Source organism: Euprymna scolopes, chromosome 11 (genome assembly GCF_053919585.1).
Source record: "Euprymna scolopes isolate OS-2025 chromosome 11, ASM5391958v1, whole genome shotgun sequence".
In the NCBI taxonomy this organism is placed as follows: Eukaryota; Metazoa; Mollusca; class Cephalopoda; order Sepiida; family Sepiolidae; genus Euprymna; species Euprymna scolopes.
The window spans coordinates 73228230-73245682 of NC_136492.1; the positions used below are offsets into that span (position 1 = coordinate 73228230).

Genomic DNA, 17453 nt, shown 5'->3' on the forward strand with positions numbered 1-17453 from the left:
GAGGTGTCTGAAATAGCAGGGAAATGGTATCCATTAGGATGCCCCATCTTCAGCAAAAACTTGTTTTTGATTTCTATTATATTTAAGCACTTTCAAATAGTCATATAATGAGTTAGAAACAGAAGCATCCAAAGTAATTTAAGAGAAAAAAAGATACACACACTTTTATTTAACTATTCTTTTTTTTTTTTTCCAAAAGTTCAGGCAATGCTGATAGCACTGCTAGTATATATATATATATATATATATATATATATATATATATATATATATATATAACTTAGTGGATTAGAGAAAAAGAGTGAGTTCAATTCTATAAGAGGAGACTTATCTGGACAATATAAAGCTCAACAAGTATCATTGGAGCTTATATAGAACATTAGGAATGGTAAATGAATTCACAAAAACTATATATTGGTAGATATAGATTTGTTCATTTATTCAATAAGGGAATACAATCGATTAATTGGGGGATAGAAGGGACTCTTTATACCAAGGCATTTCGAAGCCTAATGCTTCTCATCTGAAGAGTAGAGAAGATGCTAGGTAACACCCCATAATTTTATTGTACCATATTTCTTCAAACTGAAACATAATTATCAAAGTATACTTACGCAGATAGATATGAAATGTCTTTATTAAAGTTTGTGCCTATTTCCATTCTATGGAGGCCAGGTGCGAACGCAAACCCCACAATTTTATTATACCATTCCTATTTAATTTAAAACATACTTATCAAAGTATTATTATGTACATCTATATCAAGAACACTTGTAAACGTTTTTTTTTTATTTTTTATTTCCATGCTTTGTGGACCAGGCGCGTATGCAGACCCCACAATTTTAATGAATCATCATTATGCCAGATCAAACATACCCATTCCTGTGTCTCGATACATCTTCTATCATTATAAGTGATCAGTTTTCTATAATAGTCAACCATATAGGAGCCTATTTGTGACCAGACACACACACAGACGTTCAGCTTTATATATATATATATATATATATATCCACACACACACACACACACGCACATATATTTATATTCCGATTGTAGCTTGAAACACTTTGTCTAACCATAGAAATTGGAATTTTAGGAAGATCTATCGCATTCCAGTAATCATAGGAGTAATTGGACGCATGGAAAAGAATTTCAAAAACTGCCAGGCAAATATAATTTGTGAACCAAGTGCAAGCGAAATACAAAAATTTGTACTTAAACGGATAGTTAGAATCTTAAAAAGATCTCTTGGCTGAGGTGTCAGAAAAAGATATTACTCACTTTTATTTAACCATGTTTTTTAAGAGTTCAGGCAATACCGATAGTCTTGCTAGTACATATATATATACACACACACACACACACACACACGCGTATATATTTCGATTGCAGCTTGGAGCACTTTGTTTAACCATACTGATGAGCTGTGATATAGTGAAACAGTCTGTTAATGACTGTTACATATATAACTAAAATCATCTTAACAGTCTAAAGATGCAACCATCTTACTTTTAAACATACTTTTTTATCTTATCTTCTTGTGAGTGAAGAGATTTGAATCGAATTTCAACATTTATCAATTTATTATTATCTTGTAATAAATTGTCCTGATCAAACGATTCTGATGATTTTTGGAGAAAAGGCAGGGAGGGAGGTAAATTTAAAAAAAAAAAAAAAATTTAAATAAACGATTTTCCTAAGTATTTGTTTTTCTAACAAATCACAAAGCTAATCATTTTACAAGAGAAAGGAAAATCACCTTTCAAAAAAAAAAAAAAAAATTCATTTTATATACAACAAGCATGGCTTTTAGCCCAATTCTCGGAGATCAAATTTACATGGAAGTTCATAAAAGAATGATCATGCTATATTATATACATGTTAAAATTATTTGAAAACCAAAAAATGGCAAGGAATATTTTATTAAATGATAAAATCATTTTTTTTGTATAATATATATATATATGTGTGTGTGTGTGTGTGTGTATATATATATAACTAAATTTTCCCCCTCCTTTCCCTCTCTTCTTTCTCATCTCTAAATTTTCCACATGTTTGAATATCCTATATACCAAATTTCACGTCTGTAAATCAAAATTTTGTTGAATATATAGGTTGAGAAGCGTCCTCACACACACTTTTATAGATATATAGATAGATAGATTATTAGGTTTATTATATACAATAAGTATTTATCTTGATTGCAACAAAGTCATAAAAAGAAACAAACTTAAAAAAAAAAATACAAAACCTTTTTTAAAACAAATATTTATTCATGAAACTTACCTTACAATGAGCGTTTTTTTTTTAATTTTAATTTTCTTAAAGTTTCATAAAAATTATCCAATAATTATTCATTGTATTTTCTATGTAACAACAAAAAGAATGTTGTTTATATTTTTCAATTATTTTTTTTTTGTTTAATAATCTTCATAATAACAGAAATAATATATTTTTCACAAAAAAAAAAAGAAATTGATCAGTGATACCAAAAAAAAAGAAGAAAAAAAAGAAAGAAAACCCCTAAAAAAACACCAAACTTTCATTCAGCACCTTCTAGCGTTTTTTTGTAAACTTCCCGGAAAATTCCAACAAAAGCATGGTCCTTATTTTCTGCATAAGTACTGATGTCTTTTATAAGTTGAATTGATATAGCAATAACTTTATACAATTGAACCAAATGGCTTGCACTTGAAAATGTTAGATCTAAATGTGATGGATTTTATCATTTAAAATGTATAGTCAATTACAGAGGAAACAGATCACAGGCATAAATTCTTTAAAAAAAAAAAAAAAAAAAAAAAGATTGTTGGTAAAAACATGAAACCTTATCCTTCTTGAAGTCATCCAAAGGGTGACTGGGGATCGGCTAGATCGTCTACATCATTGTGCAGCTGTCCACAGCAGTCACGTTGAACATCTCATCTAAAGATTTTACTTTTTACGAAAACTAAAGCACGACAAGACACAACAAATGCCTCCTGCTGAGTCTCTATTCGTATGATATTTAACCACGTCAGGTTTGTTTTACGATTCACAGATGTACAAAAATGTGGTCAAAATATAAAAAAATATAACAAATAAATATTACCAAAGGCAAAATAAGTTACACTTCTACCTATCTGGAAAAGTTTTTTTTAGTGGTTTTACTCACTTTAAAACATTTATTTGCTTGTGGATGGTCCAATGGACTACAAGCCCTTGTGCTATCTTGATGAAAATACACCTAACAAACAACAAAATCCCACCCCTATGCAGTAGAAATCCCTAGATGCAAGAAAGCCTTCTACTTTAATAGGTTCTTCCCTAGAACTGCTAGACTTTGAAATACCCTTCTGGGTTCCTGCTTCTCTTACTATACTGTCATGCAGAAGTTTAACTGTAATGTAAGCAGATATCTTGCTGCTCAACTCCCTACTTAGTGCCCCTACAAATGATGTCCCAGACAGTAGTTCCCTACATCAAAGTGGCACTGTGCTTTATTTGGGGTGAAAATACAATAAAAAAAGAAAAGAAAAAAAAAACAGCTTAACCTGCCTTGACAAAATTCAAAATGGGTTTCAAAACCTAGTAGGTGCTGCTCTTTTCTCTTCTCTGCAACCTCTTTCCCACAAAAGAGACGTTGCAAGCCTCTCCTTGCTTTATCATTATTTTCATGGGAAGTCTTCATCTGAGCTCCAATCTATGGTCTCCCCTGGCCTAACTTTCACAAAAACACTCATCTAGCTGAAACCACTATCAATAATTTCCCCCACTCTTTATCTGTGCTTAAACCTAAACATAGATTCCATGAAAAAAGTTTCTTTCTTAGAACTGCATGCCTGTGGAACTTTCTTCCATTTTCCTGCTTTCCAGCTGACTACAATATGGTTGTCTTTAAGTCTAATGTGAACAAATTCTTCACTTAAGTAATCCAATTTACCAAATTTCCACTACTAATAATTACTATGTTCCCTGTACAATCACTTTTGTACGCTGTACACTCATTAACCCTTATCTTTGAGTGGCCTCCAGGCCTTGATAAATGGTGACTCCTTTGTAAAAAAAAAATTTTTGTTTAAATCAAAAAAAAAAAAAACGATCTACATTCTAGAAACAGAAAATCAACAGGAGTCATTTGTTGTGCCTTGCCGTGCCTTAATTTGTTGCACATTAATAGTAAAACCTCATCTAACAATTTTGTTTTTCCTGTCAGTAATTATTCTCTTATCAACAACTGCATTTTTTATTATTTCCAATAATGCAAGTGTAAATTCTTTGTGGTAAATTTCATGTTTGTTTTGTTTTTTTGTTTTTTTGTGAGTATATTACATCAAACCATGTGAAAGTATGCAGAGACTTTATTCTTGAGTGTACAAACACAATAACGTAAATAAGAAATGGAAAACAAACAGACAAACAAAAAAACGAGCATACACACACACAAAAAAAAAAAACAAGTAAGTCTGTCACACCAAGTATGCTTGTAATTTAATACTGGCAGAAAACTTTGTACAAAAATCCAATCTTCATCAATAAATGCTTATTGCATTATTATTAGATGATGCCAGCATTCAGGAGAAATTACTTTATTCATTTATGCCGCTACCATTTTAATTGGTAATTTTATTTCAACTTTTAATTAAAATACATTTCTTTGAATAAAAAGAAAACTCACCATGTTTATTATATTTTCTTATAATATTGAATTATACTAAAAAAAAAAAAAATGGTCTTGGAAATGCATTCTTTGACCGTTATTTACAAAGACGTAGTTTCATTGTAAACTTATGTAAAACCTTCAGCAAAAATATTTTGTTTTCAAATTTTTTTTAGATGAGGAATGTATTTGCATTCTTTGGATTACTGCTTTCATCTTCAGTGTTATTTGCACAACGCTTCGGTCAATGTAATCTCCAACCTTTTTCAGGTGTATTTTGTTGAATTATGAAATATTTCTGTTAAAATTGGGAATCCACACAGAATTTTGAATGGAACCCTTTATTAACTTCACAGAGGCAACGTGCTCTCGTTCCATCAGTCATGACTGGATAGATATCCTTAGTAATTCACATCCAGTCATGGCTGACAGAATAAGAGCATGTTACTTTCATGAAATAAATAAAGGGTTCCATTCGAACTTCCATGCAGTTTGACAGAAATATTCCAGAGTTCGACAAGATACACCTGAATGTCGGACATTACATCAGCTGAAACGTTGTAAAAGAACACTCAAGATGAGAACAGTAGTTTGAAGAATACAAATCATACAAATATCCAGCAAAACTGGCACAAAACAATTATGCTTCACCTGTGGTTGCACTACCTAATTATCTCGATATATTACCAACATATTCTTATTAAATCATAGAAATACCTCAGTAATCTAATTTTTCATATATAAAGGAAAAAAAAACATCCACCATTATTTTTTTATTATTGAGTGGATTGAGAATTGGAGGATTTATTTCCTAATTCATTTCAGAGGGTTGCAGTCAGTGAATTTGTGGCTTTGTCAACAGATAGATGCAGTGGAAAGAAACACATACATGCACATGTATGAAGTCTTATAATTATATTAATATGAATTGTTTGGGCCATCCATAACTACAAAAGTCGGATTTTCATAAAAGATAAGGTAGACTTACAGCCAAGAAACCTGAAATCTATGAATGCTAGTAAAATAATGGGAGGGGGGACTTACTTGGCAATACTTTAAAGCATTGGGATAATTCTGCACTCCACCAAAATAACGGTAACATCGTTTATTGTCCAAGGACCAACCAGCGGAGCATTCACCTGGAAAAGGAAATTGATAAAGAAAACTAAGAAAAAATAAATCGAATGATGTGTAATGAAAAGGACAAAAAAAATTAAATAATTATTACGTTGGGTTGAAAGATTTTAATGAACATTTTGTTGAGGAAAAAATTTGGTTGTGGTGCTTTGTGTTCTTTTTTAATTAATTTTTTTTTTGTTTTTATGTTGTTTTTTTTCACTCTAAACAAGGCACAGTGCAACCTTTGTCATAAGGGGCTACTATTTGGGACCAAATTTACAGGGATACTATGTAGGGAGTTAAGCAACGAGATGTCTGTTCACATTACACTTGAACTTCTGCATGTCAGAGAGGGAATTCTGAAATCTAGCAGTTTGAGAGAAGAACCTAGAAGGCTTTCCAACATCTAGGGATCTCTACGGTGTAAAGGTGGGATTTTGCTGCTTGCTGGGCTTGTTAGGGGTATTTACATCAAGGGGTACAAGTGCTTTGAGTTTGTCAGTGCACATTTCATTAAAATATTTATAAAATAGGCGCAGAGATACTTTGGTTTGGTTGTTTTTGCTTTACGGCATATCAACCCTTTTTTAGTTATTTAATGCCAAATCCAGTAATTTTGGAAATAAATTTTTTCTTTATGCTTTCAAATATTTCAATATTTGTTTGGTTGTTTTGAGAAGATAGTTGTTTTTGACTTTGCAATCAGAAAGGACAAACAACAATAACAATGTTTGGTGCATTTTAGGTCAGAAAGCCAGTATCTTCAGACAGCCTTAATTAGTAGCACTTTAAAAGAAAATGTTTGTGTATCATGTTAAAATAAATGATTATGAAAGAATTTTACTCAAATCAAAAAATTATTCTTCAAAATAAAGAACATCACTGTTCACTACCTTTTACCAACAATATATGGCATACACCTGTTCCCATCAGATCACCAAAGTTAAGCAATGTTGAGCCTTGTCATTACTAAATGGGTGACCAATTTGGGAATTCCAGGCACTGTATGTAGGGGGACGTCCAACGTAAACAAGTTCTTGATGAGCCGTTCCCCTTAAGTAATCCAATTTACCAAATTTACACTAATAATGATTACTATGATATTGTCCCATTGACTGCTGTACACTCTTTAACCCTTATCCTTGAGTGGCTTCTGGGCCTTGATAAGTGGTGACTCCTATGTAAAAAAAATAAATAAATAAAAAATAATTTTTTCATAAGTTTTGGTTTCGATTCAAGCTGATGCACCCAAGTCATATGGATATATTTTTCTTATTTTTTAAATCACAACTTTATAATATATAAAAATCGGTAGAACATTAACTATATAATAATATATACGAAATCTGCAAGAAATGAAATATCATATTTAAGCGTATTTTATGACCAGGCTATGCCGGGCGTCCCTGCTAGCTTAGATAAATACTTTTGTAGTTTTAACAAAAGAGCTACAATAATATTAGAGCATCTCCATTTACACTGAACATCTACAGAATTGCAACATGAATATATTACATATGAATGAGTTCCCTGTGGAATTTACACAGGTCCTGCTAGTTTACAATTATTTTAACATGACACACAAGTATTTTTTCCACTTAGCGTTAAAAAATGATGATATAGAGTGCATAGTATTTCCAGATGGTTACCCATCTGGTACTGACCAGGCTTTATATAGCTTAACTTTGCTGATCCAATAAGAACCAGTGTGTCAATACGATTGTGCAAACATTTACAATTACAGGGTGACCAAAAAAAAAAAAAAAAAAGACATAGAAAGTATATCTAGAACATATGCTGTAGAACGGAGAAAAAAAAAGGGCCAAAGACCCTAGTGTTTTGATGTGATGATTTGAATATAATAAACTAGTTGTGACCAAAGTTTCATTTCATTCGGACAAAACACTAAGAAACGGGGACTAATTAGAGTTGGGGCCCGTTTTTTGGAGGGTCACCTTGTATTTTAACATACCATACAAGTATTTTCTCAACTTGGCTTTAAAAAATCAATGGCTTCTATTCTACCCAATTAAATTATTCAATTGAGGAAAAGTTTGTGTGCCATGTTGTCCACGGTCTTCGGCCAATGCTCTGTAAGTTTTAATAATTTGGCTTTGTTTCAAACAATTCTTGACAGGCCTTTTCAGCTCATTCGATTGGCATGGCTAATAGCACTCTACCTGACAGTTCATCATTCAAACTCTTCAGCCTAACATTCACAGGTAATATGAACTGGAACGAATATATTGAAGATACTGCCAGGCTGCTGCAAAGAAGACGGGCGCCTTCTATTGAGCTAGAAAACTTATCAAACCTGCTAGTATCCTATATTTTTTTAAAGACAATATTTGCTCTTACATGTAGAATTGTTGCTACATTTGAGTTTGAAAACAAAGCACTTATCTTTCCTTCTTAGACAGGGTCAAAAAAAAAAAAAAAGCCTATAACTCCCACATTGTAAACCAAACTCCAGTCTCATCATCGCAATGCTACATCCTGTACTTCAATGGAATGTGCTCTAATGAACTTGCTGCACTGGTGCCCCCTCAGCATAAATAACCCAACAATCAGCAAAATTCCACTCCTTCACTGTAGAAGTCCTTGAATCTCGGAAAGCTTCCTTCTCTAATAGCTTCTTTTTCTCACTTGCTTTGCTTTAGAATTCCCTCCCTACTTCCTGTTTCCCTCCACTGTACCAATATGCAGAAATTTAAATGTAACTAGCAGGGAAACCTGATATTCTCTGGAATTAAATGATGATCATCAATGAATGCTTCACACACCTATAATTTTATTGTCATCGAAATCGGTGAAATCGCCTATTTTTCAATCAAATCAGTTGATTGCCTGCTCTAGTTGGAAACCCATTGCAGTGCACTCGAAGGAAACATCACATGCCTCTCCATTGTGACTTAGCCCACAATGCATTGTAGTTTACATTGCACTGTAGAGAACATACTATTGATTTTATAAAAATATTGTTATATAATGGCTTGAATTAAAGTTTCAAATGCAAAAGTCAAGTATCATGGTTCAATTGTGTTCTAAACAAAAACATTAATTTTGAAAGTGTTCCTGTCTTATTAAAGAACCTACTATTTATTTTATATGCTGAGTCCTTCTGCTTTTGCAGTGAGTAAACTTCTCAAATGTATTTGTGATGTTAGGCTTTATAAAGTGTTAACTTTGTTCAAAATTGGGCTTTTCCTTCTTTAATCAGATTTTTTGATTATCGATTGACAATTTTTGATACTTATCAAAGGCATTCTAATACAGAATCTATCTAAGAACACTCCCAGACACAAAGTACATTTGTGTGAATTTTCATAAAAATCGGCCATGCCATTTTGGAGTCCATAGGAAACAAACTCACACACATGCACACAAAGTGGTTTTATATATAAGTAATGTGAACAAACATCTCTGCAAAAGTCCTCAGGTAGGTGTTCCTATAAATCTAGTTCCTAATTTACAGTAACCCCCCCCCTTTACATCTCAGTGGAAATATGCCTTGTTTAGAATGAATATGAAAAAAACAACTCCAATATCCAACCCTTCATGCAAATCTGCATGCAAAAAAAAGAGCCAATAACAATATTGAAAATGTAGACGGCATGGACATACTGGCAAAAACAAACAGCCTAGAATCCTACTTCATCTGACTATAGTTAATCCTGATCAATACAGACCTTTACCAGCGATTTATGTTTTTCAATGAAGTTTTAAAGAAGCCTGGCAAGAATTTCTGATAAAGATTCTGAAAGATTGGTACTTTGACCAAATCTGGGAACTTGTAAGTTATTGGTCGAAAGTCATGAACACTCATGGTTTTTATCTTGAGAAATAATTCTTGTTAAATTTGAATAGATTCTTGCATAATAAACCATTACTTTAAATGTGCACAAACTGATCAGAACTGATCTGGATAAAGTATATTTGAACGTCGAGACTATTGAATTCGTTTAGAAGTTTTGTAACATTAGTGATATCATTGGGGCAAAGGAAGAAATTGTTATTGGTGTGATTGCAAGAGTTAGGAGTAAATGCAGCAATTTCAAGGAACTTCGTTATAGTCAACTAACATACTTTCTAACTTCTAATGCAACACTACCGGTAGCAGATCAGTTACTTCACTTTTATTTGTTCTTCAGTATTTCTATTTCTATTTATTGAAATAAATTATAAGAAAAAAGACATTACTGAAAAAGTATACAATAAAAATTATCAAAATTATAAAAAGATAAAAATAACACAATTAGTCTTTATTTGCACTTTTAATAACAAAACTAAAAAAATAAAGTTTTTATTTTATTTGAAATTTTATAAGAAATATATGTTTATGAAATTATGAAAATAATATTTTTTAAATTTTAAACGTATAAGATTTTATTAAAATTTATATAATAATTGTATTTATTATATAGTATAAAAACAAAATTATTGGAATCAAGATAACAAAATTTCAATCATAAAAAACTTATCCAATGCATAATATTTCCAAAATATTCTAAAAAGCTTTTTTAAAAGTGTTTTAAATAATTCTTTTAATAAAATAAAAATAATTTCAATAATTCTTAATTAAAATAAGACCAAAAAACTTTTTTAATATTTATTAAAAAAAAAAAAAAAATGAATGATCAGAAAAACGTTAATAAAAAAAAAAAGTAAATGCACAGGGGAGATACAGACATCAGAGAAAAAAAGCAAAAGAACCGATTTACCTTGTCACTGCTTCCGAGAGCACTACACTGGAAATACATTAGCTGACTATAACTGGGAACCTCAGCCATTATTACCCAGCAGAACATTATCACTTTCAAGTAAGGAAGAGTATACGAAGTGTGATAATGTATCGAAGTGAAAGCTGGCCAGTGGGAACATGTGCTACATTGAGGTAAATGATATGAGAATGATACGATGGATGTTTAATGTGTGTTAAAGGCCAGCTTAGATCTAACCTCGGAGGAAGATGAAATTTGGACAGTATAAGAAGATATGTGCAGAATGGGAGACTGTTTGCTCTGTCATATTGAAAGAATAGATAACAGTTCTTGGGTTAGTAAATGTAGAATAGTTGAGGTAGGAGGTTAAGTTGGCAGAAGAAGGTCAATGAAATATGGAAAAAGTGGTAAAAATGGAGTTGATAGAAAGAGGCCTATCCAGAGATAGGTTATTTTAGAAGGCAACTTCTAGAAGCTGTCCAACACATGCCAGCATAAAGAGCTGGCGTTAAACTGAATATAATGTTGATTCTCTTTCTACTTGTACTTTAACAGACTTGTCTAACTTTCTGTAAATCTGTATTCTTTTTTAAAAAATCTTATCTAGAAGCTCCCAATATTTCCATGGAGTTTATTCTGTTTAACAATCTATTAAAGACCAAAAATAAACAAAAATCCGTATGATATAATATACCCATGATAAAACAAAAATATCATATTCCAAAAACCATGTAAACTGATCTTGTTTTATTTTTAAATAAGAAAATCAAATTTTATGAGTAACAAAAAAGCGACCATCTTGTGTGCCAATTCTGCAAACAATCTAAAAAAAAATTAAAAAATAATAAAGGGAGATAACAAAAATTCATACTTACAAGATTTGTTATAATGTCTACAAATTCCCATTAATCGTTTATAAATGATTTTCTTTATAAAAATAAAACTACTTGATCAATTTACATGCTTTCTTTTACTGTTACTTCATCCAAACAAGGCACAGTGCCACTTGGATATAAGGAGCTACAATTTGGGACCAAATCTACAGGGACACTATATAGGGAGTTGAGCAGCAAGTCGTTTTCATCAATTAAGTCTAAATTAAATGATGAGAAATACTTCAGTCACTTCAAATATTTATCTGATACGTACAAGCAGGGAGGGGACGCCCGGCTTTGCCCAGTCCTAAAATGTGCTTTATTTTAATTTGTCCAGATTTCGTATGTATTATAGAGTCATGATTTCAAAAGCGAAAAAAGTATTCGAGTGCCATCAGCTAGAATCGAAACTGAAAGCAAAACTGTAGCATTCAAAGCTGGTGATGTACCAACATGGCATGTATATGAACTGATTAAAAATTAAAAATAAACTAAGATTAATGTACAAAATATCTAACGATTTTTTTTCCAATTTTAACCGGATAAAGACCCAATAAAAGAATGGTCCATAAAAAATCCAATCATTTAAGGTCCCTAGTGCCACTCTGCGACTTTTAGTTTCAGAAGGGTTAGAGTTTGAAAATATGGAGACAGACAGATAGCCTTTTATATATTAGATTTATTTATACCTAGAAAAATGATCATACAGTATCTGGGTATGTCAATTTCCATCTTTATCTACCGCTTTGTAGCTAGTATGAAAAAAAATATTTGTAAAAATGCTATTCAGTATTTGCATAAGAGAGTAAGTAGCTACAATGAATGTATTAATGTATTCTGACAAAAAAAAAACATTAGAAATTATGAATAGAAGGAGCTTGGTCACACTTTTGCAAACATTATCATGTAAAGTTAATTTGAAAATTTAGAAAACCAAATAATGCAATAAAATATTTTCATTAAATTATTAAAATTTTTTTTTTTTCCCTGAAACTTTCAATGTAGAACACCTTTTACAAAGAAAACTTTTTATTTTGTTTTTATTTTTATTTTTTTTTTATTTGCTAGTGGTATTAACCCCAATGGGCTGATCCCTCATGGAAAGAGAAAAGTATACATTCGATTTTATTGATGGTTGTTGTAAAGTGTGAAGTCGATGTGTTTGTGTGCGACTTTGAATGATTTTCTAATAAGAAATTATGTTTTTTACATTAAAATAATCTACTTTGAACTAATGACAAATACATTTACATTTTTGCCCATTATTGATAAACTAGCAGACCGCCTGGCATTTTCCGGTCATAAGATAAGTATAAATATCATATTTTAATTCATACAGAAACTGAGACATCTGCATGTAAGTATTGTTTTTTTTTTTTCTAAACAGTTCACTTCTTGTAAGTAAAAACAAAATATTCTAGCTGAGATTGAAATCAAAACCTAAAGACAGGGAGTCAAGTACATTAACCATTAGGCCAGCTTGACACTATCTTTAAAAAGTGTTTTCAAACTTACTTATTCTTAACATAAGGAATCTGTCATGTGAACCATTCACACATGCACATTCGTGAAACAGTTGAAAAACAGATAAAAATCCGATGACCTTCCATGTACCAATTTTTCAATTTTGACCCCTTACCAGCCTTTTTTTTTCTAGATCAAAACCGATTAAAAAGTTTTCCACATGTCTGAATCCCCTATATATCAAATTTCATGTTTACAGATCAAAGATTTGTTGAGTATATAGGTTGAAAAGTGTCCTCATATACTAACACACATTCTCGCTTTTATAGATACCTAGATGATAAAAAGATTTAATTTAAAAGAAAGCTTATGTAATACTTTAACTAATTTCTCCAAATTTTGAAAACATTTATCCAATTAAAACAAATTCTTTAGATTTATATGAGATTCAAACTCGGGTATTGACCTCAGAAAAACTACCGCCTTAGTAAGGTATACTCTGCCTATTCCTTTTTTTTTTTTCTTTTTTTTTTTTGGTTAACTAATCATGTTTCTATCTGTGTACAAACAGACAAACTCTAAAAAAAATGTTTTTTAAACTATAACTTTTCTAATAATATATAGATTGATAGATTATGCCAAGGTTGGTGCTGTGAACTTTTCGTTTCAATAGCTTAATAGTTTAATGCCTGCTGGCCATGAGCTGAACATCATAAACGAAAAAAAAAAAAAAAAAAAAAGATTTCTTTTCTACAAAAACATTTTTCTTTAATTAGTTTTTAGACTTGTTTTATCGATTCGATTGGTCAGCTTTCCTTCCAGACTTTTTCTTCTTCAATTGGTCAGCTTCCCTTTCCAGACATTACAAACCACATTATTCATTTATTATTAGGACTTTCATTTTATTTTGTGTTATTTTTTTTTTTAATTTGTTATATTGGCGACTGAATAACCCAATGACCTTGCTGTCTGCTCAACATTTTTTTTTGCAAAGTGATGACGTGTGTTATATGTAATTAGATGAGGTTATGATTTCTTTCCAACAATAACACTCACACGATTACCCTTCTATCCACATACTTTATGCCCATGTGCTGTTGACATTAAAGTGGTCAGGAATTCCTCAATTATAACTTATTCATTTAAGAATGATTGATTTATGTTCATGGCCCCTGTCCTTCCAAACTCTGTAACAAATGCCTTGCCAAATTTTGCTTCCACAATGGCTGAAAAACTACCTCTGTGATACCAGTTTTCTAAAACTCTGGTGGATGAACTGACCCACACCATTATCACCTCATAAATCTCCTTCCAAATCACTAAAATCTTCCAAGGGATAGTTCAACATATCAAAAATGTTAAACATCTTTCTGACAAACAGTATGGACTAAAAAAGTCATGTTCTACTGCCATCTCTGAAAGCATGCACCATACACTGGATTAAAACAGATGACATTAAGGTGGTAGAATTTAGTATATCCGAAGCTTTTGACAGAGTCTGGCTTGAAGCTCTTCTCAAAATATTTCATTCATATGAAATGAGTGAAGAATGAATCTATTAAAATAAAGTCGTATTCCTGTCTGGTTGTTCACAATTTGATTAATACGTACAAAAAGTACACCGTTTCACAAATTTTCATATTGAAAACTGACGTTTACATACTTTCATTCCAAAATGATTTCTATATGTTCTATTTATTCAAAGGAATTCTACATTCAATAAGTAATCTCATTTGCATATTACATTAAAGAAAATCTATTTTAATAATTAGCTCCATGTTATTGTTTGTTGTAATAGAATTGTTTTAATTGTTCTATTTAGAAATATTATTTAAAGTTGATTTATTTAATTTATTTTCAACATCAGTTGTCTTTAAAAACAAAAGTATGTTTATTTATTTAATCAGTTAAGTTAATCTTTGTTATGAGAGTTATTTCTCATTTGATTTTCATAGATGAAAATGGATGTGTTTTATGCTTTCATAAATCCACATAGTCCACTTTCAGGAAAATCATAAGAAGTTAGGATATTCAGCATATCTTAAATAGTATGTGACTAAACCCTCTGTCCACTAATATATTTCAACCTGGCAATGCTAGGTATATACATACAACTAGTATTTAATATAATCAAATCCTTCTTAGCTAAATGAGAGATCCAAGTCTTCTCAGAAGAAAAGCAAATCTGAACAGTATGGGAAGATGTGTACAAAACAGGAGACTTTGATGGTGTAGCCACATTAAAAGAATGGGTGAAGGTTCTTGAGTTAGTAGACATAAAACAGTTGAAGTAGCAGGGTCAGTTCACAAGAGAAGGCAAAGGAAAACGTGAGAGGAAGTGATAAGGATGGATTTGAGAGAGAAAGAAGGATAAACGAAGCCCTGTGCAGAGATAGATTAATTTTGAAGTCAAATTTCTAAAATTTAACTAACACATACCAGGATGTAAAATGACTCTTCCCCTGGTCAACAGTGGTAACGTTCTGCTGGTAAGTAATGATAGAAATTCCCTGATCTTAATATCATATAATCATTCCTAACTCTTGCAATCACATTAGCATCTGCATCATCCTGTTCTCCAATGCTGTTCAACAATAATAGCTTTGCCATTCAGATATACTTTGTCAACATTCATGTTCTCATCCATGTCTAAAACTTCTTGCACACAAACTGGTTATCCTCTACCTGCAATTCCTCTGCAATTTTTGTGCACCCAATGCCTACAGGTATTGCAAAATATTGACTCTTTTCCCACAAACCGAGTAGAGGAACTTTCCTCATTTTGATAGTTTTCCAACACTATAATTATTGATTATCACTTTGGCATTCGTAATATTTATTCTAAAGTCTTTACTTTTCATAGTCTCAGGGTGTGCTTACATTGTGGTTTGTATTTTTCGGTGCCGGCCATTTTTTCATTTATAAACAATCTCATATACACCACCTGGTGGTAAACAACCCTTCCCTCGTTTCGAACTTAAGAGAAAGAAACATAAATTCAACCTTTTCTCCATTAAATAAAATAGAAAAGACTTTGATTCCGAGCTGAATCGAACATTGACACACTCAATTTACATCTGAAACTCTTTTGATTGTATTTGATTTGGCAGAGAATTAGTTTGTTGTTTTTTTTTTACTGCGAGCACACCTGTCGTAACAATATCTTTGTATAAATACAGTGCTTCGGAAACTGGCCCGGCTAACACGGCTAGGGAGCAAGAATCCCAAACGCAACATTGACGTCAACAAGCCCAGCAGCCAAAGGGTCTCATCATCAGCAGCAGTAGTTCAAACAGCCCTTTTCAGGGCCACCTTTTTCCACATTAATTATGCAAATCACAAACTATTCTTATGCGATCAACAAACTACTACCATTCGACTACTACTGCCTGCCTGCTCCCTCCTTCAGTTTCCTGCAGTCCTTCCAGCACCTCCTGCAGCCTTCCAGCACCTGTCGCAGCTTCCTGCAACCTTCCAGCACATGTTGCAGCTTTCTGCAGCCTTCCACCATCACCTGCAGCCCACAGCAGCATTCCAGTGCTGGTCAATATCAGGCTACACATTCCAGATCCTGTATACTCCTTCCAGTGCCGGTCAATGACAGGCTGACCCTGATTTACTTGGACTGATTACAATCTCTATGCTTTTTTGAATTGACCATTTCTACTTATTTCTTTGTACAAAAATAAAAGGCGATTCATCATTTTTAAACGTACTTCAGCTTTTTGCCATTCTTCTTTTTGCTATTACTGTTTCTCTTTTTGCCTCTGTGTCTAATATTCTTACTTGTACGGTTGATTGGTTTTATCATGTTCACTCCCCTCTGCTACAATAGCATTCCATGAAATTTTTATTTTAACAAGTAGGTTTTCCATTGTTTTATAGACAAGCACTAAATTATGATTAATAACACACTACCTAAGAGTTCATCCTTCACACTTCTCAGCTTAACATTCAGCTTCTTTCTTTTAATAATTACAAGAGACCTTCTCAACTACTGATAGCCATGGCTAACGATACACTACCTGAAAGTACTTTGCTTAAACTTCTGAGCTTAACATTCACAGCTAACATGAATTGGAACAAATGCATTGAGATCTTTGCCAAGATTGCTGCAAAGAAGGTGGGCTCTCTCTAACGTACTAGAAAATTAATCACACCTGAGAGTATCCTGTATCCCTACAAAGCCATTATTTACCTCTAACCTGGGTCTTCAATAATCATTTTTCATTCTTATTAGTTCTATACATCAAATGGCTTTATGCCTTGTCTGGAGCGATTCCCATGAAAAAAAAAATATATAAAGAGAAAAGATTTCTTTACCTTGAGTGACATCTGAGACTCTAATTTTGTAGGGTTTGTATAACACAGATTCTAAAGATCGGTTGTCTGCATGGTCACGGATTTTTCCCTCAATGTACCATTGTTCGATAGAACCCCACCAATTCTCGGTGGCGTTGATTGGTTTGTTGCTGGAAAATCTAAAACATCAGATTAACAGAAAAATTAAAACTGATCAGAAAAAAATCTCTGAGCGCTCTTTTTTGCTTTAATAGGTGCTTGATAGAGTTCTAATCCCTATTCCCAATGTAAAACATTCACAGCAAGAACTCACCTAGTTACATCTACCGC

At 32.1% G+C, this 17453-nt stretch overlaps 1 protein-coding gene across 1 annotated transcript in view; it reads right to left on the bottom strand.

Annotated features, from left to right (window-relative positions):
- Positions 1–17453, bottom strand: part of LOC145287903 (protein bark beetle-like) — a 157165-nt gene that overhangs the window by 19386 nt on the left and 120326 nt on the right. The window contains exons 12-13 of the mRNA XM_080135844.1: positions 17145–17302; positions 5687–5781 (exon numbers count right to left, since the gene is read on the bottom strand). Of these exons, the coding sequence (XP_079991970.1) occupies positions 5687–5781; positions 17145–17302 (253 nt within the window). The remainder of the gene's footprint in view (positions 1–5686; positions 5782–17144; positions 17303–17453) is intronic.